The 27,561-nt window shown below is 41.3% G+C and overlaps 2 protein-coding genes across 2 annotated transcripts; both read right to left on the reverse strand.

Moving 5' to 3' along the window:
• LOC132788765 (protein CBFA2T2) lies at nt 1-19,981 on the reverse strand. The gene is made up of 6 exons (XM_060796325.1): nt 19,412-19,981; nt 8,397-8,619; nt 2,386-3,857; nt 2,149-2,328; nt 1,244-1,369; nt 1-1,161 (listed from the first exon to the last, which is right to left on the reverse strand). Exons 1-6 carry the CDS (start codon nt 19,412-19,414, stop codon nt 862-864), a joined length of 2,304 nt encoding a protein of 767 aa, XP_060652308.1. The 5' UTR covers nt 19,415-19,981; the 3' UTR covers nt 1-861.
• Nucleotides 19,982-25,471: 5,490 nt separating this feature from the next.
• Nucleotides 25,472-26,843, reverse strand: LOC132790611 (uncharacterized). The gene is made up of 2 exons (XM_060799192.1): nt 26,646-26,843; nt 25,472-26,580 (listed from the first exon to the last, which is right to left on the reverse strand). The coding sequence occupies exons 1-2, from the start codon at nt 26,796-26,798 to the stop codon at nt 26,071-26,073; spliced, it is 663 nt and encodes a 220-aa protein (XP_060655175.1). The 5' UTR covers nt 26,799-26,843; the 3' UTR covers nt 25,472-26,070.
• Nucleotides 26,844-27,561: the final 718 nt, after the last annotated feature.

Raw genomic sequence — 27,561 nt, forward strand, 5'->3', positions numbered from 1 at the left:
TCGAATCCGAAATCGTTGTTTGGTTTAAAACACTTTATTTCTTGGTTTCTTTTAGCCTTTTTTGTAGTTGTTGTAACATTTACTTTACTTGCTTGCTGCTTTGCTTTTGGTTTTCATTTTCGTTTTCATTTTCTTCTTGTTTATAGTTAAAATACATTTAAATATTGATTTAGAGATACAATAAATACTAATTAATAAATTAAATAAATACTCAATAAATTAGACACAATTCAAAATATTGTAATCATGTGTTTAATAATAATAATAATAACTACTATGTTCAGTTTTATTTTCTTTTTTTTGTTTTGTTTTGTTTTGGGTTACCTATCGCCTACTTACAGCTCCATTAAATCGTATTCTGTAATATGTTGAAAGTGAGTGCAAATACTTTAATTTCAAGTGCTCAATGTGCCTAATTGAATTCAGCTGCGATTGAATGAGTTATTCTTATCAAATCAAATTGTCATGGAAAACAATAAAGTGATGAAATCAAAGTTTACACCCATTCAACAGCTTCTCAAGTTTTAGTTTCTATTTTTCTTAAATGCAAAAGGAATTTTTGCAAATCTTGATAGAATGTGAATTTTTCATCTTTATCTCGTTTACTTTAAGTATCATTTAGAAAACTATTTGGAAAATGTGGGAAACGTGCTCCTCATTTTGTTTTTGGTTTTTTTTTGTTTTTTGGTTAAGGTTTATCTTTAGTTGAACTGCATAATCGTATATGTAGGTTATGATATAATCATATAATCAGAGAATCATATATGGTATTGGCGCCTCCTTCTCCTCGTCCGCCTCCAATCGCCACGTTTAATTTGACTAGCACAAGTACTTCTTCTTGGGTTTCATCATGCGAATGCGTCATTTGGAGCCCAGGCCATTGGGCACCAGCGCACTGGGCGTGCCACCACCCACAGACGCCACACCTCCGCCACCCCCGCTGCCTGGAGTGCCACCAACCACCGCAGCTGCTGCGGCTGCTGCAGCTTCACGAGCGCCAACTGCGGCTGCCTGAAGATGAGCCGACGCTGCGGCGGCGGCGGCAGCTGCTGCTGTGGGAGTGGGAGGAGAGCGGGTGGCCATGGCACTGCGATGTCCGCTGGCGCTAGTCGAGTGTAGATGCTTGGCGCTCAGCTCGCTGGCTCGTGAGTTGCCGCAGACCTGTGAAATGAATGAAGGAAGAGATTTGTCGCAATGTAAGTATTGGTGTTTTATCCCGTTTTGGTCCGTTTGCTTCACTCACCTGGTGGTGGCTGTCCCAGTCCCTGTATTGACACGATGCACTGCAGTAGCGAGCCATGTTGCAGCCGGAGCAGGTTTCAGTTGCCTTGCGACCGCAATTCCAGCACTGCTGTTGCAAGTTGCTGCCCTGTGTGGCAAATGAAATGCATAGAAAATTAGAAAAAATACCTCTAGCAAGTAAGAAAACTACATTCGAGTGTGCTCGACTGTGAGATCCCAATAAAAGCAAAACAGTGCTGTGTTATTATTAAAATATAACACATTGTTATACCGAAAAAATACTGAAATATTCTGAATTATATTATTATTCAAATATAAGACATCAATATAACGAAAAAATAATAAAATATACCAAATTGAATTATTATTAAAATATACAAAAATATTATTCCGAATTGTAATATTATTAAAAAATACTGAATAAATACTAAAATATACCGAAAGGTATTGTTCTTTAAATATTCTGAATAAATACTAAGATAGGCCGACTAGTATTATTCATATAATATACCGAATATATTCATATTCATATACCGAATAAATACTAAAATATACTGAAAGACATTATTCTTTAAATATTCCGAATAAATACTGAAAAAACTGACTGGTATTATTCATAAAATATACTAACATCGCTTATTAAAATTGACCGAATTTTTATCTGATCGCAACCAAAATTTCAGATATCATAAATACTTTACTTGTTGTATTGAGCAAAAATCATATCTTTCTCTTATATATCCTAGTGTTTCATACGGACAGACAAACGGACAGGAGTATATCCTCTCGGATGTTTACGAAAATCAAGAATACTTTATTTTGTTGGAGAATGTTCCTTCTTCCTTGTCATACAGCCACAAAGTTCCCCAAAAAACACCTCTAAAAGTAATAAGGTAAGGGACTTACATTCTGTGCGCTGGTTATGGAAGGCGACTTGTTGTCCAGGTCGCGCTCTCCGCTGGAATGACGACTCATCTCCATGAAGAACTTCTCCATGCGCAGTCGCTCCTGGGTCATGATCTCTGCAGCCCGTGTCTCGGCTGCCACCACGGCCCTTTGGATCTCTATGACTGCTTGTCGCTTCACCTGAAATCAAATCACATTTAAAATTTGTCGTGGAGGAAGGACAATTGATAGACAAACCTGTGTGACGGCATCTTCTGCATTCCGCTTGAACTCGGCCACCTTCTCCTCGGTCTGGCGACGCAGCTCGGCGAGAGCAGCCGGAGTCACCTCCTGGCTGTTGCCACTGCCGTGCTGTGGCTCAATGCCCCGCTGTTGCAGTATTGTGATGGCTCGCTTCGTCTTGTCAACCATCGCCGAGATGCAGTTGAGCATAGTGTGAATGTTCTTCCACTCCTCCTCGCCACCTACGCCCCCAACAGCTCCCCCAGCACCACCCACTCCGCCACCTCCTACGCCAGCTCCTGGCAGTGCTGCACCAGCAGGGGCATTGTTGCCTCTTGCCACCTGGGGCGGAGCATGTCTGCTGGCTGCGGGCTGCAAGTCCCGTTCGTCACGTTGCATGAAACCTGCCGCAACTGCCACATCGCCAGCGGCAGCCGCAGCCGCTGCGCTGTAGTCGAAGGCGAGCACCGAGTGACCTCCAGCCGGATGCATGGCCAGTCGCTTGCTAGCTGGAGCGTAGCCTGATGCGTTGGCTGCGTTGGCGCCTCCTCCGCTGGCCATGTACTCGCTCCACTCCTGGAGTCCGTTGTGTGCGCCGTGCTCCATCATGGAGTCCGAGGAGCGTCGCTTGAACAGCGACCCGCCATTGACATTCCCAGACGTCGCTGGTGGCGCCTCCAGTTGCACGAAGATATCAGCGAATTCCGCACTCGGCACGCCGTGAGGCGTTAGCTCCATTACGGACTGCTCGTTGCTGGTCACATACTGCAGCGGCGATTGGTTGGTGGCCCTGGCCAGCGCCATAATCTCGCGCTGCATCAGCACCATGCTGTTCTTGAGCAGCGGCATCACGTACGGACGCAGCGGCAAGTTGATGGCCTCCTGCAACGCCAGCCGGAACTCCTCCAGCGAGATGGCGCCACTGCACAACGAGAGCACCAGAGCACGCACTCGTTCACTCACCTCCGGTTGGCCGAGTTCCTGGGAGAACTGCACCAAGGCGCCCAGAAACTTGCGCAGCTTGGACAGCAGACGCGCCTGCTCCACGTGGGCAGCTGCTGCAGCGGCTGCGGCAGCGGCGGCTGCCAGGGATGCGGCATGTTGTGATCCCGGCGTCGGGGATGTGGCTGAGCTGGCGACACCGCCATTCACCACGGGCGAGGCGCTCGCATTGCGTTGTGGTCGCTGATGCAGATGCAGCTGCTGTGGCGGAGAGTGCGGAGAATGCGGCGCCATGTTGCGAACCGGTTCAGGCGGGGAGTCCGGTGGTGTTCGGCACAGACGATCTCGTTCCCGTTCCCGTTCCCTTTCTCGTTCTCTTTCACGCTCTCGCTCGCGACTGCCGTTGGGCGTGTGCTGGCTGCTGGATGTGTTGTTGCTGGCGGAGATGGACATGTCTTTGCCGCTGTTGGATGAGGAGGAGGTGGATGAGCTCTTGTCGCCGTTGCTGTTGCTGCTGTTGCTGCTGCTGCTACTGCTGCTGTTGGCTGTTTGGCAAAAGGAAGAAGCTCGTTAGTTAGTTAACAATAAACAACTTTGAGAGAACAAGTTGGAAAACAGAAACTCCCTGAGCAAGGAAGGGGAAGGGACGTGGGGCAGACACAGGATGTTCAGGCCAAGCGCATTACAAATGCATTAGTAGCTGGATCTGCTGTAGCAGCTTAAGCTCGGAAGCTGCAACATTAGCCATGCCACAAATATCTGTAGTATATACGTATATATATCGCTTTCTCTCTTGACCACAACAAGCTACAGCACTTGTCAGGTCTTGTCCCATCTTGTCCTGTCCTGTCCTGTCCAGTCTGCTGACCATCACCACCCTGCTGCATGTTGCATGTGCGCTGTAGGTTGCAACATTAACAAATTTGTTTGAACATGGGAAATAAATTAGCAAACAGTTTTGGGTGCCATTTGCCAGGGAACAAGCCCAGCCAGGCAAGCAAATCAGACGCCACGCTCTAATTGCAAGCCAAGCAAAAGGCTGTAGAGAATGGTGATGGAAGAGGGATTGGGAATGAACCTGCAGCAACGCACTCGACACTAGCTCAAAAACGTAAAGCTTAACGGAAAAGCCGCACCGCGCAGATGGACCAGAAACGAGTTGCTGACGAACGAGAGAAGCATGGAACAAAAATGGCAAGCTTCCAGCTTCGCAAAACGGCGGCAAATGAAAACTAAAGTGATTTTGTTTCACGCTAAGTTATACTACATGAAATTCCCAACTATAACATAAAATCATTTCCTTTGTGCCCAAAGAACCCAACGCAGATAACATTCTTGATCAGTCTTAACAACACAGATGATATAGCCATGACCCTCAATCTGTCCGTCGATACACGAAATATAGATTTCGGTATATACCGATACATCAGTATTTTTGTTGGTATATTAAATTTAAAATAATTTAACGATAATACCGCATTTCAATATCTTTTTGATATATTTAATTTAATGATAATACTGCACTTTTTTTGTTTTCTTTTTGCTTTTTTTGCAGGTAGCATATTATACGTGTGGAAATCATAAGCTGAAATGTAATTACCAAAAGACTAGCCCAAAATATATTCAACTAAATTGATGGAGCCTAAAATATTACCTTTTAAAAAAAAAAATTGTTTTAATAATAACAAAATTTGATAGTGCGAAATATGATAACGAATTTCTTTATTTAATCTGTGCTTATTTATTTCGTTGTCCTATTCTAATTAATGTCAGAAAACTGAAAAGATCGCAGCTGTGAGTTATTGTTAACAAAGTTGGAATGCTAGTTTGATAGCTCTAAGGGTCAAATACTCACGTTATATTTACTTAAACCGTAAACAGGTCTAAAAATAGTTTTATGTACCTATTAACTTCTTCTTTTTAAGTCTCCCAACTCATATGTCTCTTCTCTCCCAGAAACTCTTTTTGGCATCTAAATTTTGCATAGGAAATTCGGTTGGCGAATGTTTTGTCGCCTGTTCTACATTGGCGACCAAACACGCACACACATACACACACACACTGACAGACTTATACACAAACTTTGTTTGCACAAGCTAATGGAAATTGTTTATATGAGTGTGTGTGTGTGTGAGGGAGGAGGGTGAATTGCTGGTTGGTGTGGGGTGCAAATGATGCCACTGTTGCCACTGTTGCTGCTTTTGCTGCTGCTGCTGCTGCTGCTGCTGCTGTTGATGACGATGACGATAGCGATGGCGATGGCGTTGGCAACGTCGATGCTGCTGCTGCTGCTGCCGCTGCTGTGGCTGCTGCACAGTTTGCTTTTGTGATAATGATTGTGGATACAGCTGCAACTGGCTGTGTTTTCACAGCCATTCAGGCACGCCAATCGAAGGGACATACACAAGAGACCGAAAGAGAGGGAGAGAGAGAGGGCATCACTCAACTGAGTTGGCGGCGGCTTATCAAACGCCAAACATAGACAATGATGGATCACATGATGCCGCCTGCCCTGTAATTGGCTACTATGCAAAAAAAAACCCACTAAAGAAGTAGAAGAAGAAGCAGTAGTAGCAGAAGAAGGCAAACTAAGTACAACAGAACGAAGCTGTCGCCCACTCAGCAAATGTATCTGTCTGCCCGTCTGTCTGTCTGTCTGTATCTACATCTGCCGCTGTATCTATCTGGCTATCTATCTAACTGAGTATCTAACTGGCTGCTGTGTACAATTGTAAAATATTGCAGTTGGTTTGGTTGGGGCTTTAAAGTTTCGCCGGCCTCCGCAAAAACCACAACTGACCCAAAGTTATGCCTCAGGGGAGTGGAAGGGGGTAGTTTTGGGGAGGGGGTAGCAACAGCACACACAGCTGTGACTGGGCACGAAAAATGTTTCGGCCACGAAAAACTATTTACGAAAATTTTGTGTTGACAATTCACATATTTTCTAAAACATAATGTTGGCCATTTGCTGTCTCTCTGCGAGTGTGTTGAGGGGGGGGCGGTCGAAAGGGGCGTGGAAATGCGGCATTGTGGGAGCCTCAACGGCTGGCGCAACATCAGCATCAGCATCATGAGTGAGCTTCAGCTGCAGAAGCAGCAACAGCCATCGATTTAAGGTTACGTATACGCAGCATGGGCCAGTGGCATTCTGTTTGCCACTCTCTCTCTCTCTCTCTGCCGTTGCTGTGTGTGTGTGTGTGTGTATGTATGCGGGCAACAGAATTTGCACAGCTGCGTCCCATAGATTGCAGTCGAGCGCACAAAACGAAACGTTGGCAAGTTTAGCTTGTGTTGTTGTTTCTGTTTCTGTTGCTGTTGCTGGCATAGTCATTTGGGAAAACAATCATTTTGGCAAATATTCATCATGCGCAGCTCGTGATTATCATCATCATGAACATCATCATCATCATCATGGCCATCAGCAGGCGGCCGTAATGAAGTTGATACTGCTGCAGTTGCTGTTGTTGCTATTGTGGGCGTCTATGCAACACACAGCAAACATTTGTTAAACAAAACTTCTTCTTTTATAGAGAGAGGAGTATTTCAGTTTTGAATGTTAATTTGAGGGAAGCTTTTGATAGAATTTAAGCGCCTTATATGCAGAGCGAACACACGCACACACACACACACACACACGCCCACATCAATGGCCTGGGAATTGACACAGCTACAGAGGACACAGGTATGCACAACAATAACAGCAACACAACCACAGCAACAACAGTAATCAAAGCAAAGCACACAAAACAGCAGCCCCTAAAAGCATGCTACGCTTTTTTTGTTGCTAGATGCGGGCTTCTGTTGCTGTTGCTGCTGCTGTGGCTGTGGCTGCTGCTGTTGCTGCTGTCGTTGATGTTGCCGTTGTTACTGCTGGGAATGCCAACAGCGGCTGTTATTTTTTGGGCTAACGAAGGAAAAGAAGTTGGAAATGGTAAGTGGCCAAAAGGTAAAAGGAAACGCTAGCTGCCTCTGTTACCCACATAGAATACAGAGCGAGACTTGCGAGACTATTTGTGATGCGTAAAAGCAGTTGAAACTCAACAAAGTGACTACAATACTTTGCTTTGTTTATTAAAAAGTGTCTCTGAAAGTTCTCACTACTCTATGAACATCATATTTAAAAAAAAAAAAAATTACTTGATTTTCGCCAGTAACAAGGAATTTTGTCACTCGCTGAATATTCTCAACACTCAGAATATTAGAAATTAATCAAAATGTGCTTAGCTCAATCTGAGTAGTATAAACATGGTTATTTAAATAAAAATGAATTATTATTAAGTTCCTTATATTTTACGTCAAATACAGCCTGGGATTCTTTGTACATTATAATATTCTTTATAATCAATTGCTTTTGAGGTATTTTAATTATTAAGCAAAGCAACAAAAATTATATGTATTTTTGATACAACATTTCTTTAAATTTAGCAGAAAAAAATATTGGACAGATAATCTTGTCGTGCTTCTTAAATGCTTCTTAATTCATTGATATGATAAGTCTCATAAAACAATCGGAATACTTCCACGATATTAAGTTAAACAAGTATGTTCCAAAATCAAATTGTTGTATTTAGTCTTTTATGAATATATTCAGTAAATTGAATAAAACAATGATTCCTAATTCAGCGGCAAGAAATCTGTGAACCCAAGATTGCGATATCATAGAGAAAGCAGCTCAAACAAATCTCACCCCTCGCTCATTACGGGTTTTGTTGTTGATTCGTGTTGCTTTGCCCTGTCACAATACGCGTACAAACAAAACAAAAACACTCAATGAACTCAATGGCAATAGAAGAGGAGAGGAGAGAAACATACACGCACACAGCTGCTGGCATTCACACCATCAATCGTTGTGCCTGTCGCTTGGCTGCACTTGTGCCATGAATTCCCAAACCCAAACCCAAACGCAAACTCGAACGCAATCCCAATCCCTAGTCGTAAGTCCCCAATTAAACGCCTTAATGTATGGCAGCCAAACCCCATTTCACACTCACATCTCGCTTGCCACATTCCACTGCCACTTTCCACTTGCCACTTCCTATTTCCCACTTGTGTCTCCCATATCTCGTTGTCCATGCCACACTCACCTTTAAGCCGTCGACTAATTGCAGCCGCAGTTGCTGCAGTGGCCGCTGCTGCCACAGCCGCTGCTGCTGCTGCTGATGACGTCGTTGATGATGACGCGGATGAGGCAGCTGTCGATGTGGCCACCGCTACTGCTGCCGCTGCTGCTGCTGCCGCTGTGGCAGCGTCATAGGCGTCCTTGTCGGTAATTTCCTCCTTAATTATCGCCTTGCCATCGAGCGCCATCTGTAAATAGTCGCAAATTAGTTGAGAAATTTAAACAGACTGCGTTTGTTTTGTGTGTGTTGTGTTGTTGTTTCTGTTTCAGTTTTATTCGGTAGACAACAAAGGGGCTCCAAATTGTAATTATAAGACTGCCAGGCAGTCAGACATTTTGTCAGCATGTCCAGGTTCCCATGCGTCTACCGAAAACATCAAGTGACAAAGTTCTCACATTATGATTTCAAATTATTTGATTTCAATTTGATTAAATTGTTGTCTGACATGCAAATTGGGCGCACCATCAAAACACAAAGCTCTCGCCTTCCCTCACTTCCCAAATCAGACGATTTAGTCCGTGTTTTGGGCCTGTGACTGAGACTCATTATGGGCAGCTGTAACGTTGCCTTCGGGCCTTAGCTATGCGGTATTATTTATCTGTGTTCCGATAGTAATTTGAACCCCACAATTGGAATTGTTAATGCCATACAAACAAGTTGCAAACTATTCTGATGCAATCAGGATAATACAAGACTGCATTAAAAACATAATGAATAATGAATTTAGAGAGAAGCAACATTCGGTATTTATAAAAATATATAACATATTTTGCGAATCAAAGCTGCGGACAATTTGGAAGCAGAAAACTCCCTCATACGACCTAAACTACTTCTGTTGAATATGTAAAAATATAATAAGAACATGTCTTAGGGAAGAAGAGAGAAGGCATTTTAATGGATTTTAATCCTAGGGAAAATTAAACACGGAATAACAATATATCAATAGATTAGGAACAGGCTCTGAAACTGAGATAAAGAATTATGGTCCAAAATGTTTGAATTCAGTCAAGAAGTTGAACTGATGGAAGAAATAATGCTCAGAAGGGGTACAATAGATCTTATAGGTCGTCGAATATCCTTTCCCCAAATAATAAGAGTAATAACAAGTAAAACTCGATTGTGCTCGACTGTAAGATACGCGTTACACATTCTAAGGCATCTAAGACACATCTAAGACACATGCCTAAGGCTATATTTGGTACCTTTCTACCCTATGGGTATCGGGTAAAAAAAGTATTCATTTAAAACAATAAGCTTAGAAAATAAATGATGCAGAAATTGACACAAATGGGCAAACGGAAGAATATATTGGGCTTACTTTTCTAATTTTAATTTATTACATTTCACTATACACTATGTAATGACAAACTTGAACATTGAAAATAAAACTAAACTAAATAGCGAAAGATGTCAGAGCAATGAACTATAATGAAATGATTATTGAAGGCTCTTCTTACTTAATGATTTGCAGTAATGATTTCAATTAACTGCAACATTTTAATTGAGTCGTAATCACTTGAGTGTAGATTTTGCCAGCTTGCAATGCATTCATCCACCTTGCTCCAATCATCCACACTCACTTGCTCACTTGCTCACATGCTACCACCGCCTTTCATTCAACAATGCAAACAGCCTGCACTTACCACCTATTAAACCAATTTTCCCCCACTCAACCCAATCAGAACCGCAGAATCAGAATCAGCACCCTTTCGGCACGCACCTGCTCATGCTCATGTTCATGTCCGGTTCGGTTCTGTTCTGTTGAGTACAGTTCAGTTCAGTTCAGGTCGGACTAATGTCGAGTGAACATGGGAATATTTTGTTGATTTTTATCACTAAAATATGTAAATACCTGGGTCGAACTGTGGGAGTTTGTGCAGCTTGCCGGCTGCATAAACAAAAGCGCAAAAGTATAAAAAAAACACAAATACAAAAACAACAAGAGCAAGAAAAATAAGAGGCAAGGGGAAAATCTGCTCATTTTCATTCATGTTTTAGATCCGCAGTCCGCAACCCGCCATCCCGCAGCTCTCCAACTACCCAAAAGCAAATGCCAGAGATTGAATCGACCATTTGAGGTGTAAAAACAGTTTTTAGCGCAATGTTTAAAGTCAATCGTCGCATTTGGCCATATTTATTCAACGAGTATTACAAGTGTGTGCGGAAGACACAACGAGTGAGAGAGACAGAGAGAGACAGAAAAAGAGAAAGACTGAGAGAGAGTTCTTGGACAGCTGTTTCACATCAGGCAAATTACTAAAAATGCTGCAAATGAAATTCTATTAAAAACAAACACTTGACATGGCAGCTGCCGTTTGGCAAAGAGGCTAGACGAAGGGGCGCCACGGGGCGCGGGGGCCACTAATGACGGATCCAGCCGGCATATGGCGTCTATAACACTTGTCAACTGTTTGGCCCGGTATGAGGATGGTAGGGAAGGCTCGGGCTGTGGCTGTGGCTGCGGCTCTGCTTCTCGCTCTGGCTCTGGCAAATAACTAACAAAGCAAAACATGCGTGACAGGCGGCAACAACAAGTGTTTTGTGTGTGCGCCAGGTGAGTGGGCGGCCAAGTGGGCGGTTGCCCTGACTCAGTTAATAGCTTGGCTGGTTGGCTGCCTGCCTGGCTGGATGGTTGGATGGCTGGCTGGCAGCAGCTGCCGCCGTTTGCCAGTGGCAGAGGCAGTGGCAGCGACAGAGGCAGAGGCAGAAACAGAGCCATAGACCAGAAGAGCTATGACGAATGAATCAAATGTCAGAAGCAGCCGTGTTGTCGTCGCTCAAGCAGCTGTCGCCCTGTCGGCGGCAGCAACAGCAGCAACAGCAACAGCAGCAGCAGCAGCAGGCTTCAACTTGAGTTGTTTTCCTTCGCCTCCCAACCCTTGGGGGCAGCCACTTCAAAGCTGCCTCAGTTTGAGCTTCAGAGCTAAAATGGAAAATGTCACCCGCAGAACTTTTGCCACAAAACTTGGGGCAGCTGCCAAGCTGGCGCTGCGTCGGCATTGGCGACGACGACGACGACGACGACGACGAGGCAACGGCTGCTGGCAAAATTGCTAAAAGAAAAAGTAATTATTTAAACGATGCGGGGGTGGCGGCAAGGGCGGCAAGGGGGGTGGCGAAGAAAAGGACGCATCGTGGGCGTGGCAACTATTAGGCAAGCCGTTAGCAAAGCAATGACAAATTAAAAGCAACAGCAACAGCAACAAGAACAAAAAACAACAACAACAACAACAACAGCAAGTTGCGCATAATTTTCAATTACGAGTATGCCTTGGCACAAATCATAAAAAAATTCAACGACATTCATTTAATTCGTGTGTAAAAAAGGCCAAAAGCAACGGCTCTGACTGTGGCCATGTGGCTGGACTCCAAAGCATTTTATACTTTTATCCCTTTTTCCAACAAAAACACAGCGATAACACACTCACAGCTGTGCGAGAGGAGCAGCAGTATGAGGAGGAGGATAAAGAGGAGTGGAGAGGAGAGTTAACGAAAAGGCGCGCCAACTGTAATAACAACAACAGAAACACAGCAGCAACATGAAGGGTTGCTAGTATAGGAAAACTGTATGCGGTGGGGAGAGGGTTGCAGGGGGTGGCATGGCAGCTGAGAGATGTGAACGGAGTCGTGGTGGGGAGGTGGGGAAAGGGGGGAATGGCTGAAATCACAGCACAGCTGCATGTGCTTTAGCTGTAAGCTGCCAGTTCACGTTCTTGCCACGTATGTTTGTATCTGTGTGTGTGTGTGTATGCGTGTGTATGTGTGCAAATGACAGCAGCGTGGACGAGTCCAGTTAACACGCACACACACAGTCCAGCTGTGCAATTGTAGTTGTGTGTGTGGACTGCGTCATTATGCACAAGTGGCGCTCGCCGCCGACGCCGTCTGAAAGGGATTACTGGCGACGACACCTGTGCAACAGCAGCAACAGCAGCAACAACAGCAGCAACACTAACAACACATGTTGTACATTTCGACAAAAAGATACACGTACATATTCCATTCAAGTGTATGTGTGTGTTTGTGTGTGCGGCTCTTCAGTGTGGTGATGTGTGTATTTTACAGTAAAAAGGTTTTTTTTTTGCAACTTGCCGCGTCAGCTGCTTCATTACACATGAAGTTGCTAGTGCAAGCACTCGCAAGGGAGTTGATAGAAAAGTTGTTGCAAGTTCAACTCTAGTATTCAACTAGAAGTGAAAATGTGAGCAATACTTTTATTCTTCGATGTATTACTATCGTTTATAAGAAGAAAGTTTTGTTTATAAATTACAGATATTTTATTTTAGTTATAGGAAATTTCTTTACTTGAAGTAATAACATAACATGTAACTTAAGAACAATTGAAACAATTTGCATTGATCATCATCATCTTAATAAATTTAATTCTATCAAAAATGGTTTTTTAACTTCTTTTCTTCGATTTCTCAAATGCATACTTTAGTGCTTGCTTAATACATTCTCTACCCATAGCTTTCAATATGCTTTATCTTGTACTCTAAAGTACCTTTTGAATGTAGCAGTACATTTATGTACCAATTATAGCTTTTGGTATATTTTAGTATTTTTTCGGCACACTAATTTTGAAAACTTCAACGAAATGGGTACCGGATTTCGAGCATACTCGACTGTAGCTTTTTTTTACATCTTGTAGTGACGTATTAAGATGCGCCTATCCGATTTCAGATTTTGCTATATAAACGTTACAAGTTCAAGTTCGAAATATATGAATGAAATAAACAATCTAATTGACTGATTAAAAAATGAACGAACCAACTTATTAATTTAATCAAATGATCTTCACACAACCCTTCTATAAAGTTGTGTCATACTGTTCTGAACTAGTTCAAACTAAAGAATTAGTCAAGTGAACAATGATGGTCGTAAATTTTCGTTTGGATCGTTCTTTATTGTTTATTAACAGACTGAAAATTAACATAATATAAAGGTTCTCTAACAGTAGAAGTCCAGCTTAATGAAAATATAAGGTCGGATACGAACTAAAAACTAAATAGAAACGAACTAAATGATCTAAAGAAACAAAGAGATCGTTTAATTCATATTTAACTACTGAACGAGTTCACCAAAATGAACCACAAAGCATAATTCAATTTTAGTTTACTATTAGTTGACAAAGTATTGAGGCAACTCTCGAGGGATGCGCTGTATGTCTGTTGCCACAAGTGTAAGTGTGTCTGCAACGTGCCACAGCATCAGCGTCATTTTAAATTACGCATCACACGAAAACACAAACAACAATTTAACACTAGCCACCGCACGTGTGTGTCCTCTTATGTGTATGTGTGTGTGTGTGTGTGGGTGGTTGGGTGAGTGTGTCAGGCATAATAAGATAATGGTGTGTCACATCTACCAACAACAACAGCAGCAGCAATAACAAAGAGTGGCAGCAACAAAGGAAGCAGCATCAGCATCAGCAGTGAAAACAGAAACAGTTGAGCGAGTGTTGCGCTTAATCGGCTTTACGGTCTGTTTTACTTCCGATATGAACTGTCTTATGCCCCGCCTGGCCGCCTGGGCATTAAGTGGCCAGTCAGCGAGTCGCGAGATGGCGTTGCAGCTGCAGCTGCAACTGTTGCAACAGCAACATCAACTGTAACTCGCAACTGCAGCTGCGACTAGAACGGATAGTTGAACGTCTGTTGCCAGACTGAATGTTGCCAGAATTTCGATTATGCAGCTGATGCCTCGCAGCTGTGGCAGTTGCTGTTGCTGCTGTCTGCTGTCTGTTGTCTGTGGCAAATGCAATTTTCTAGCGAAACGAGGCCGAATTGTTGCCAATTGAAGATTTTCCAACTGCTTGGATTGCTGTTGTTTCTGTGCTCAGTCTGATTGGAAAATCATTTTCAGTTAGTGCAGCACGTGCCACAACTCCAAGTTGCCATTGCCAGTTGCTGCCTTTTGTTGTTGATTGCTTGTGCAGCCAAGTTGTCTGCAGCAGTCGAGTTGAGTCGAGGGGTAAAGGGGGAGAGAGCAACACATGTTGGCACGTGCCATTGACGCTGATGTTGTGGCCAGGGCTGCACTCGACAGTTGCTGTTGTGGTGTCGTGTTGCTGTCGTTTTCAATTAAAAATTGCGACTGACAGCAGCTGCTGCTGATGGCTATGGTAGCACCTGTGAAATTGCTGTGCATCAAATGGTGGCACACAACACTTTTTTGCTCATTTCGCAAGCGGCAACCATTAGCGACACATGCTCGAATCGATTGATGTTGCTGCCTCCTCGACAGCAGCAACAGCAACAACAGCAGCAGCAATCTCTTTTCTTTCTCTCTTATTTTCTTTTTCTGACCAACAGCAAAAATCTGTTGCCGGCACTTGAGCTGCAGCTCAAACAACTGTGCCACATGACAACTTACAAGACGCAAGAAGAAGACGAAGAAGAAGAGGAGGAGAAAGAGATGGCAGATATGTTCTCTTCCGTACTTAAATCATGCAGCTGTTGCCACTTGGCGAACGCAGTTTTTCAGTTGCTGCTGTTGCTGCTGCTTCCTTTGCCACTTGCCACTTGTCCCTTGTCCATTCCAATGTTCTCTGTTCGCTCTTGCCTGGCATCATCTGCGTTTCATCTGGCGCAAGAAATATTGCGGCAGCTGTGTCGTTGTCGTTGTCGTCGTCGTCGTCGTCGTCGCCGTTGTCGTTGTCGTTGGCCGACGCCCCTTTTGCCCGGGGATGCTCTGTGTGTATGTGTGACAAGGTCAACGCTGTGTCTGGAGATTGAAGTAGAGGCGGCTGCAAATTCAATTCAAATGTTTTTGGCTCAAAGCAGCAGCGGCGGCGGCAGCAGGAAACCCGACCAGACAATTTGGGCGCTTGCCAGCAAAACGCAAAACAAAGAGAGCGGGTTGAAGGAGGAAGGGGAAACCAGGGGGGTGGAGGAGGACAGTGTATCTGCGCTGGACATGCCGTTAGTCGTGGCATTTATATATGTATCTTTTTTTTTGTCATCTTGTGCGCACTATTTAGAAAATGTTTTAAACATAAGAGGCGACAGTTTAGGCCAAAGGATTGTAAAGGGAAAACGCGAGACTGAGACTATAAAACAACACAATGAAGAAACCGTTGAAAGTGGAATCGAAACATTGAAGAAGATGAATGAATTTTACTGCACTTGGGGTAGTATTCTCTTAAGTTCCTCAATAGCATCAAATGTACAACTGGACACATGCCACATGCTGCATGCCACTGTTAGCTTAACTACGCTTGGTATTTTCTAAAAGTATAATAGAGCTTATATCATGCGCATAAAGAACTTATTGACATTGCCTTTTAATTTTGCAACGATCTTATATCAATTTACCAAATATACATTATGGTATATTTTTGTATTTTTGCGGTATGATTTATTTTATCAGAAAATATACAATTGGACACATGTTAACTACACTTGGTATTTTATATATATAAGTATATAAAAAGTGTTAAAGAACATCTTATTTATACTATGTTACATCAAAATACTAAATATACAAATCGGTATATTTCAGTATTTACGGTATGAAAATATGGCAAAATAACTTTTAGCACTGCCTCTTTTTTACAATGTTATTAAATCACTATACTAAATAGACATTTTGGTATATTTTGGCATTTTTGGGGTATGATAAAATGGTATATTCAAATAATAATACCGCATTCTTTCCTTTTATTGAGAATGGGTACCGGATTTCAGAAAATATACAACTGGAAACATGCCACATTCTGGCTGTTACCTGCCACATGCAACTAACTGTTAAGTACACTTGGTATTTATGTATATAGATATGTATACTTGGTATATTTAGATATATAAATAGAGTTAAAGAATATCTTTCCAATGACTATTTTACACAAAAATACAAAATATACATTTCGGTATATTTCAGTATTTTTTGGTATATTAATTGTGTATATTTAAATGAAAATGCTTCATTGTTGAGAATGGGTAGCGGGTATTTCACAGTCGAACATGCTCGTCTGTGACTGTATTGTATTGTAATTCATATGTGAGTACCAAAAAAAAACTCAGACAAACAAAACATTGTTCACTTTTAAGCTATTTCTACTACCGTTCCTTGCATTGTTTTGCGCAAATAAAAATAATTTCAGTTTATCCTCGTTTTATGTGCTCCAAGCCTGCAAAACATTTTTGGAGGCTTCTTTTTGTGACTTTGGTTGGGAGCACGTCTTTTTAATAAACTGCCACTTGCAGCGACAACAATTTTGCAGTGGCGCAACAGAAATCCAACCAAACACACACACACACACACACACACACACACAGACAAAAAGAGAGAATGGTCTGAACAAATGTAACTCGAAGCTAGTTCAGCATAAGAATGAAAGAGTGGGAGAAAATAGAAGCCAAGAAATTGTTTTTGACTTTTTCGATTAAGAGTGTGCTCACACACACACACAAAAGTTGAAATGTGTGTGTGACATTTTTGGAGTCTTGTTTAGCTTTGAGCTTTGCGTTGTTCTCCTTGTTCTCCTCGTTGTTGTTAATAAGCAAATTGACTTATTTCCGGTCGCCATTTGCATTGTGGTTGTCGTTGTCGTTGTTGCTGTGTCGTTGGCTCAGCTGTTTGGAGGCCAAACAAAATGGCGCCTCATTAGTCAATGTCGTCTAGGCAGCCACATGGGCGTGCCTCCAGAGGGGGGTACGTAGTACGTACCTCTTAATTGCCTAGGTGTGAAAATGTTGCCTCAACTTTATTTCGTCTGTCAGGGGAGCGAAATGCGAAGTGGAGGGCGAAGCTTACAACGCTAATGATTGATTGAGCACTTGATGGATGGCTGGCTGGGCAGGGATTTTTGGGTTGCCACATGCCACATGCCACATGCCACATGCCGTATGCCGAATGTTGAATGCCGAATGAGGCATGCCACCCACTAAGTATCAAACAACAGCTGCACTTGTCATGTGCATTTCCACCTGCGCTTTTCCTCTCTCTCTCTCTCTCTCTCTGCCTGCGCTTATTACGCTAATAACTTTGCCCTTTTCACAACGCTGTCAATTTCAAATGCATTCACTGAGTTTTCCTCTGGCCTAATCGTCAATGTGTCAATCCAATGAACTGACACTGCGTCCAATCAACCAATTTGCCCATTTATCCATCTGTTGCATTATTTATCGGATCCTCTTTTTTGATTAGCCAACTCTTTCAGCTCTGATTCAGTTATGCCAAATAATTTCAATTAACTAAACTCATTTTAGACAGACATATTGGTTATTACTTCATCTAGTTGCTAGCAAAATTTATTGCAAATTCTTTCTTCAAAGTGTTGAAGTATGTGTGAAGGTGCAAGCTGATCTAATAGATCAATCAATCTACATAGGAAGACTCTTGAATACTCTTCTATAATGAAATATATATTATAATATTATATTATATCACATTTTTTATTTCTTTCAATGCAATATTCTACTAAAATTAAAATTGTAAGAAAGTGAAGAACTTATTGTTACTCACTGCATCAAAATCATGCAAGTTCTTTAAAGCACTATTCATTCTTATTTTATTATTTTATTTTATTTATTTTAAAGCACTATTAAGTATAATACAAATCAATTGCAGATACAATGTATTCAGCAGACAATACAGAATAATAATCATAACATTAAGGGGACTATTTAATATATTGTATATATCAAATATTTTGTAACATAACATAAGATAGTAAGATGTTACCTTTGATCCTTATATTGCAATTCAAATTAAGTAAAATGATACAAAAAATAAGTTTAGTTCAATTATTGCACATCGATACTGTGGGCAATCATTTGTTCTGCAATTCCAATTGATAATGATAATAAGATGTGCTTTGCCCACTCACACAAACTAATATGCCCTCAAGTGTTTGAAGCAGAGTGCAGACAGCGCTTGCTCTGAGCCCACAAGCTGTTCAAATGTTTATGCAGGTGTCTTGCCACTGAAGGCAGCAGCAGCACAAAGCAATTGGCAAGACGTAGCAGATGTAACAGAGCAAAGAGGCAACACACAGCACAGCAGCTGGCTGAGCAGCAGAAGCATAAGCAGAAGCAGACACTTGCCACTCTTTCTCTCTCTCTCTCTCTCTCTCTCTTGCTCTGCCTTTTTCTTATCGGTCACACTGAGCAGATCATTCAGCAACAGCTGTCGGCTTGTCAAGGCCAGGTGAAGGCAGAAAGCAGAAGGTACCAAGGTACGAAGAACTCTGACTCATGCAACTTGCAGCATGGCCCAAAGATTGCTTTGCTGCAGCTGGCCAAACAGCCGGATTTGTGGCACGTGCCTCAATTAGGCAACATTATTATTGTGAGAATCAATTCGAATGAGATTGGCGAGACAAACTCACCCTTATTATGGAAATGAAATAAATATCTAAATATCTTTCTGATATCAATTGCTGAGCTGAGAAGTTTTGTGTGTTTGCCGCTTGGCGAACAAAACATTAGAGAAGACGGCACGGCAATTGGAATGACAGCGAAGCCAGCTGCAATAATTTGCAGCTGGGATGCTCAGCCCAAGGCCATCAGAAACAGATGGCGGCTAAAGTCATTGGTTGGCAGTTGGCAGTTGGCAGCAAGTTTCGCTCATCCTACAATAAATCTCACGTGAACACCCCGAGGGGGAAAGAATTCTTGTATTTGTAATTTATAATTTCGCACGTGAAACTGACAAAATGAATATGCTGCAGAATATTTTTGTGTTCTTCCGGCAATGCAAAAATGCGACTCTAGTTTGGGGCAAACATTCACGCAAATAAAAAACAGATGCGTCGCACTTTCAGATATACATACATATGTATGTATGTATTTAAAGAGCCACCAGATTCCACAAATATGTATTTTGAGTGTGTCTGTGTTCTGTTGTCTGTCTGGGACATCTGGCGTTATCGCGGCATGGTCAATCAGCATGTGTTGCGCTCAGCAAGGAAGCGAGGCAGAGGAGAGTCACACACACACTCACACACACATATACGCAGCATTGCATTAACTTACCATTTTGATTCTGGTTGATCTTGTCGAAATCTTGTTGCTTTCTTTTTTGTTCTTTCAGCACTGTTTGTTTTGTGGTCTTTGGTTTACTTGGCTTGTTTATGTTATTTACACGCTGCACTCTGCAATTTAGTTTGGTGCATTGTTTTCATTGTATTCTTGACACCCACTTGAAACGCAATGCAATGGGCGGAACTGACTAGCAACCAATTGCGATTGAATCTCGCGCTTTAATCGAATTTATTTGCACATTTTTGTTGATTTATTTTCTATTTATTTGTTGCTGTGAACGCGACGCGAAACAACAACAAACAACGAGCGAAAAAAGCGAGAATCGAAGCGATGCGATGCGATTCATGTACCGGCATGCCGGGCCACTGGCAAACGACTGAAGCGACGCGCTATGGCAACGGCCACGGCAACGAAATTCCAAATTTCACGCGGGACGAAACGAGAGAGTGAGTAAGAGAGAGAGAGTAAGATGCGGCTGCTGCCAATGTTATCGCTTCAACTGGCTCCGCTATGCAGCAGCGTGACATCCGTTTAGTTGAAAGTTGAAATTGTTTGTGAGCGCTGCTTCAGTTTCAACTTGCACAGGTAGTAGCACATGTATCGTTCTCGTCGTTCGTACGCACTTCGGCAACAGCATCGGCTTCGAATTCATCTTCGGGCGCAACTTCGGCTTTGTTGTGCGACTCGTGTTTTGATTCGTTTGTGTTCGCTTGCATTTTGCATGGCGCTTGCGCAGTTGTCTGCTCCCGTCAGAAACAGCTGTTCAGCTGCTCACATTCACAAACACACAAAACCAGACTCCCTTTAGGCTTATCAAAAGGACAGAGGACAGATGACAGAGGCGGAGACAGAGGGAACAACAACTGCCTGCCTAGACATCGTCGCAGTCTACACTTCCTTCTCATCTGCTTCTTTTTCTCTCTTATTTCGCCTGGCACCAGCCGGCATTTGGCCCCGCTGGGCTATTAACATCAGCTGCTGTCGCTGTTGCTGCTGCTGTTGCTGTTGCTGTCGCAATCGCAGCCTCCTCTCCCTCCAACCATCGGTTCGTCTCGGCTGCTGCCGGCGGCAGCTGAAAAAATTCCTTTTTGGCAGCCGAAATTTCTCAGTTGTTGCTGTTCTTGTTATTGTTGCTGTTGCTGCTGCTGCTGCTATTTCGTTTTATTTTCGCTGAAATGTGTTTCACTTGGCATGAAATTCCAGTTGGCATTGCGTTTCCAACTGCGTGCCGATATTTAAATAAATTGCCAACCAATTGTGCACACACATACACACTCGCACACGTGTGAGACAGATGGAGTACTCACGCTCTCACTCTCTCGAACTCTGTCACACGCCTTGGGGCAGAGTAGCCCAGCAACCCTCCGCCCCCAGCCAGTTGTTGTACATTTGAAAACCATTGAAATGGCCTTATGCGCGTGTTCACACCATGTCAAATGCTTAGACCCACACATAATACATATAAACCATACCCCCACCCCAACTCCAATCGCAGCCGCAGCGCAGAGTAGAAGTTCAACGTCGAAATGAGCGAGCAAATTAAAGGCGATTTCGTTTCTGGGATTGGGGATTTGGGTTCTTCTACAGCTGTGTTGGATTATGTGCGACAGGGGAATGCGTTCACAACATGGAATGGACCAAGCGCAGAAGGAAATTTCGAAGACTGCTAAGGAGGAGAGCTCTGTGCTGTGCTGTGCTATGATGGAGTGCTTCTTGATACCCCTGAGAACAGTAGAACAAATGAAACGGATTACTTTAGAGCATTGGCTGCCGAATCTATGAAATATTTAATGTATTTCTAGAATTGAATTGCGGCAATTTGGTCTTGGCTATTGGTTAAATCGATTAATTGATTACTGGTTATTTGTACAGCGAATTGTCTTCTAATGGATATATCCGTATGTTGGTCTGAACTAGAAAAACTACTCTAAGAGATCACTTTAGCTGTGGTGATTATTTTAGATTATTTATATTTCATCCACTTTATAAATATAAATTCTCCAAGTAATCCTTCCTCTTCTTCCACAATTCATTTGAATTAGGGAATACAAAATATTACTGAATTGCATTATATTTTGGTACTTAGCAATATCTTAAGTGTCATTTAAATTAAGTAGATAATTACGGAGTCGATGCGCTGCAGATCAATCAATATTTGATAATGGCGCTGAAATATTTGAATATTCTAACTACGGCTATTAGAGTTGACCATTGGAAATTGAGTCAATCAGCCAATTTTGGCAATAAAAGGCCAATCATCTTGCAGCTGCTTGGTCGCTACTCAGAGCATCCCCAACCCTGACAGTTGTGCCACAATCCACAGTTCTAACATTGCTTGCCACAAGCAAAAACCGAAGCACCCTAACCACAAACTTTAGCGTAGCCCATTTGGCACTCGTTATGGGGTAAGGGGTAAGGGGTAAGGGGTAAGAGTACTCGTCGAAGGTGGCAAAAGGGGGCGACGAAGCAAAATCTACGTAGCCAGCAACTGCTGTTACAACTGGCTATGGTTTTTGTCCTGTTCTCCTTTGCAGCGTCTTGCTCCATCTCCCCTTCTCTCTCTCGCTCTGTGGCATTGCCACTTGGTAACAGTTGGCTATGGCATCAGGCGGCAAATAATGTAAAACGCCATTAGGCGAGATTTTCTCATACAAACAACAATTGTGCATTGGCACACAGAAGGCAGCTGACGTAGTCGATGGGCGTCTGGGGCGTATTGGTGGCTGGCTGGCTCGATGACTGGTGGATGGAGATGGGAATAAAACGATGGAGGAGGGGGCACGAGGTGTGTGCCACTTCGTATTGACAGAGCAGCCGCTGTGAGCTGTGAGCATTGGACACAGCAGCATTTTTTATGCGCATTTTGCACAAGCTGCGGGGAGGTTTCAATCTCCCAAACGAAAACAATTTGGGCAGCAAGTGGCAACATTTGTTGCTGCCTTTGCCGTTGCTGTTGCCGCTGCTATTGCAGCCGCTGCTGTTGCTGTTGCTGTTGGTGTTGGTGTTGCCTCTGCGACAAATTGAATGAAATCACGGCAATTTGGCTGCCATAGCAACATACACACAGCTGTGACCAGGCCGAGAGTCGACAATCGGCAACTGAGAACCAAGAACGAAACGAGAGCAGAGTGAGAACGTTACCAAATGGCCAATTGCAAATGTTTGCCTTACTCTTGACGCATAATTGAATTATTAATTTTTATTTTAAATACGAATTTATATATGACAGTTGTAGTTGTTGCTGCTGCTGCTGCTGCACGATGCAAAGTCTCTTTCATCGGGCAGCAACAGCCCCAAAAATTGCGGCGCGTATTTATCTGACTGTGGCGTGTACTGTGCTGATAAAGAAGTTGTTTACTCAGCTCCAATTCAGCAGCAAAAACACACCGAGTCCACCCTCAACACCAACGCCAAGACCTTCCTCCCTCTCGAGTGAGCTTCCTTTTAGGGCAGCAGGTCAGAATGAAGCTGTTTGTATAGTGAGTGAGTGTGTGCGACGCGACATTGACTGACTTTTGATAATAAGCTGCCGCAGAGGGTGCTGCACAATAGATAACTGGCAGACGAGTGCGAGCAGATAACCGATATCCCATCTTCCTCACATGCCTTACTTTGCTCCTCGGAGCATGCTCGGCATTGGTGTAAAATTGTTTATGTATCTGAAAAACTCAGTCGAGCTCTTCCTGCAAACACTTGCTTTGTAGAAATGTGTGGAGTCATATTTTGATGGCTTCCACCTGTGGCATACTAAAATTAGTTGGTCATCCAACTTCCAAGAGATATTAATTTCCGGAAATGCTAAAAGACGAACATTTTGGTATTTTGGTATTGAAAATAGTTTCAGGAAATTTTCAGTTGCGAGTAACCCTTGCTTTCTACATAACATACTTATACAATTTTCACAGTTTTGCAAAAAGAATAAGTGTTAAAAAGAAATTGTTAACAATTATTCTAAAAATGTAGATGCGTATTATGGATCAAATTTTTGGGATTAAACTTAAACGTTGAAAAAAATGATATGGTGAAAAAAGGAAAAAGATCATGACTAATTTACTTTGGGCTGGGACAGAGCGGACTGAGGCACTACTTTCAAATTAAAATTTAAAATTTAAAAATGTTAACTTTTCCCATAAAAGTGCACACAAAGAGGTTGGGTTGCGTTTGATAAAAATTTGTGCATTTATAATGATCGAAATTTCTGGGGCAGAACGGACATGTAATGTAAAATGTAAAATGTAAAATGTAAAATGTAAAATGTAAAATGTAAAATGTAAAATGTAAAATGTAAAATTTAAAATGTAAAATGTAAAATGTAAAATATAAAATGTAAAATGTAAAATGTAAAATGTAAAATGTAAAATGTAAAATGTAAAATGTAAAATGTAAAATGTAAAATGTAAAATGTAAAATGTAATGTAAGAGCGAACAGAGCGGAAAAATAATTTTTTTCACTAAAAAGAAACATAAGTTAAGACTACTATTGCTCCAATTCACTGTGTTAACATTAATGTAAAATTTGGAATTTTGAAAAATGTTAACTTTTGGCATAAAAGTGCACACAAAAAGGGTTGCGTTCGATAAAAATTTGTGCATTTATAATGATCGAAATTTCTTTTTTACTTTAAATTCTTAAAATTCGATATCTACTTTAATGTTCCATGTAAAGGAAAATTACAAAATGTGAAATTTAAAAATTGGTCGCTGGTGGACTGTTTCAGGGATTTGCCCATATAAAATGTAAAATTTAATATGTAAAATGTAAAATGAATAATGTAAAATGTAAAATGTAATGTTAAATGTAAAATGTAATGTTAGAGCGGGCATAGCGGACAGAGCGGACAGAGCGGACTGAGAGGACAGAGCGTAAAAAATGTAAAATGTAAATGTAAATGTAAATGTCCGCTCTGTCCGCTCTGTCCACTATATCCGCTATGTCCGCTCTGTCCGCTCTGTCCACTATATCCGCTGTGTCCGCTGTGTCCGCTGTGTCCGCTATGTCCGCTATGTCCGCTGTGTCCGCTCTGTCCACACAAAGAGGTTGGGTTGGGTTTGATAAAAATTTGTGCATTTATAATGATCGAAATTTCTTTTTATACACGCTACCCATAAGGTAGAAGGGTATTATAACTTTGTGCCGGCAGGAAATGTATGTAACAGGTAGAAGGAGGCATCTCCGACCCTATAAAGTATATATATTCTTGATCTATACGATCTAGCCATGTCCGTCCATGTCCGTCCGTCCGTATGAAACACTGGATCTCAGAGACTATAAGAGATAGAGCTATAATTTAAATTTTCGACATCATTTGTTATGTATGCCCACTTCCGCCCCCGCAAATCAAAAAAATCGAATAACAAGCGTTTTTAAAGCTAGAGTTACGAATTTTGGTATATACTATAAATACTATAATAATTATGATTCCCGAAAATTTGGTTGCGATCAGATAGAAATTGTCGAAGTTATTAAAGAAATACTTTTGTATGGACAAAATCGCCTACTTACAAGTACAAGGGGTCTTAGTTGCTTTGGCTGACAATCTAGTATATTGTACCGTCTATGGTATATTTTGAATGCGGTACTATATCGATATACCAAATATACCATTTGGTATATGTTTAGTATTTTTTGCAGTATATTCGGTATTTTTGAGGTATATTTTCGGTATTTTAAAGGAAAATTACAAATTGTGAAATTTAAAAATTGGTCGCTGGTGGACTGTTTCTGGGATTTGCCCATATAGCCTGGACAGGACAGACAGGACAGGACAATGCTCACAGCTGTTCATAGACAGACAGACAGACAGCGGACAGAGCGGCCCAAAGTACACAAGTCATGATCTTTTCCCTTTTGTTCACCTTATCATATTTTTCAACGTTTAAGTTGCTTTCCTATATTGTTTCATTTAATGAATTAAATGCATCTCAAAATATAATCTTATGACTTAACCGTGAGTTTATTTCGATTGGAATTTACAGCCAGGATATGGGTAAATTCTAAATAAAAATTTTTCCATTATACACAAAGCATATGTCAAGAATAATGCCGCTGGCTGAGAATAACAGCATATTTTCACACTAATTTTTAATATATTTGTACCAACATATGTATAAGAGTAGACATTTCCAACCCCATAGAGAATACATGTTCTTGAGCCGGATCTTAACACATTTTGAGAAAAGTAATAACGAAACTAAATAAATTTAATTGGAGTTATACTTTTGTATAGTAATATACTGCTTATCAGCTTCAATTGAGTTTAAGTTCTGCAATATTTTGAGTGTTATTATTACATTCTAACTGAACATCGTTATAATATCGTATAATAATATTCAGTATATTTTATTACACGATCATAACGCTACTCCAAAATAAAAACTCCCTTTGTAATTTATATTCTTATTTAAATGTACTAAAATTATTTCTTAATAAAATTGAATAAAACAGTATTTAAAAAATGTGTTTTCATTGAATTTAAATTGCAGTTGACGGAATTAAAACTTTACTTTTGAGGCACCTTTTTTAAGAAGAAGATATGTTATTGCATGTGTCATACGATTTTTTTAAATGTAGAGCTTCAAATATTTGTGCAATTGTTAAAAAAAAACATTATGGAATTAATCTGATATTTTATGGATTTAGTCAAGTTGAACTATTGAAAAATAAGTAGAGCTGAAAGCAAAACTAAAAGTGTTTGACCTATAGAGCGCATTGCCGAGTTGCATTTTTGCTCTGACTGTTCCACCCAGACCAATGCCTCATTTTGACTAAGATCATTAAATTTTTCTTCAATGAGAGTCTTTTGGTCACTACTTAGCGCTCGCTCACGTGTTAGCACCTTAAAAAGCGGTACAGAAGCGATTCCCTTGTAGCCGCAGAGAAATGCATAAGAGGAGTTATCCATGGAAACCATTTTGAAGGTGACAGACGTCTCAGATGTCTCGTCATTGGTCCAGCTAAAAATTCCATTCTTGGCGTTATCGTCCCAGGGAAGGAGAGCTGAATCTATTTCAGGTTCCCACTTCCCATCGACGGTGCTCACATACTCCAACTTGATGTTAATCCTATTATCACCATCAGGAGTAGCTTCAATGGAGTACTTCAGACACTGGGCATCATCCTCATCGGATGCACGCGCAGCCTCATACCAAGAGCCAGCGATCTAAACAATAAAATTCATAAGTGAAACTAATTTCGATGACGGGAAGAAAATGTCTGCACACATACAGCTTCCAAATCGGTTGCTAATCCATTGTGCGTAGTGCAGGAAAACTCCGGCGCAATTGTTGTGGGTTCATTAGTTGTAGGATCCTCTGAGTAAGTTGTCTGCATAAAGCAGCCGAGAAGCAACACTAACACAATCGAAATATTACTATGCATTGCGATTTTTGACAACTATTCTGTTTGAGATCCGTCTAAGAACTGATATAAAACAGAAAATAAAGCAGTTTAAGTACTGATGATAACAGCGCTTATCGATATTACTTTCATTCATTACTTTTTCGTATCGTAAAGCTACACTCGGCGAATCAGTAGAGTGAAGCAAAGAATGCTACAAAGTCACAAACTCTCGAGTTTACTCGACTGCAAGATACCCGTTTTTGTAATAAAAACAAAAGTGTGCGGTATCACATTTAATTATACAAAATCAGCATTCCAAAAAATACTAAATTATATTAAAAATATCTACTTAGTGTAATGATATACTAATATATTCAAAATATACCATAGTGTTAAATATTCTCAACCAAATCCGACTGCAGCAGCATTTTTCTGACATATATTATTATAATAATTTTATAATATAATAATTTTTATCTGGTCCAAACCGAATATTCAGTTAAAAAGACTGTATTTATTAATATATGTACAGAAAGTCTTTATATATAAAAATAATAATAATTATAATTATTATTTCTACATATTGTTATTCAATAGATAGAAAAGATAGTCTCCCTTTTGACTCCTGATTTGTTACTACCTAAATTTTTAAGTGTACAATGGGTCGTAAAATAAGCGTCATTAATCATGTTAAATGAAAAGCGATAAGCGAATTTATTGTTGAGCAGTGAGCAATAAGTATTAATCTGATAGTAAATGTAAGTACTTATTCGTATGAAATTCGATAAGGGGAAATATTTGA

Source organism: Drosophila nasuta, chromosome 3 (assembly GCF_023558535.2).
Source record: "Drosophila nasuta strain 15112-1781.00 chromosome 3, ASM2355853v1, whole genome shotgun sequence".
NCBI lineage: Eukaryota > Metazoa > Arthropoda > Insecta > Diptera > Drosophilidae > Drosophila > Drosophila nasuta.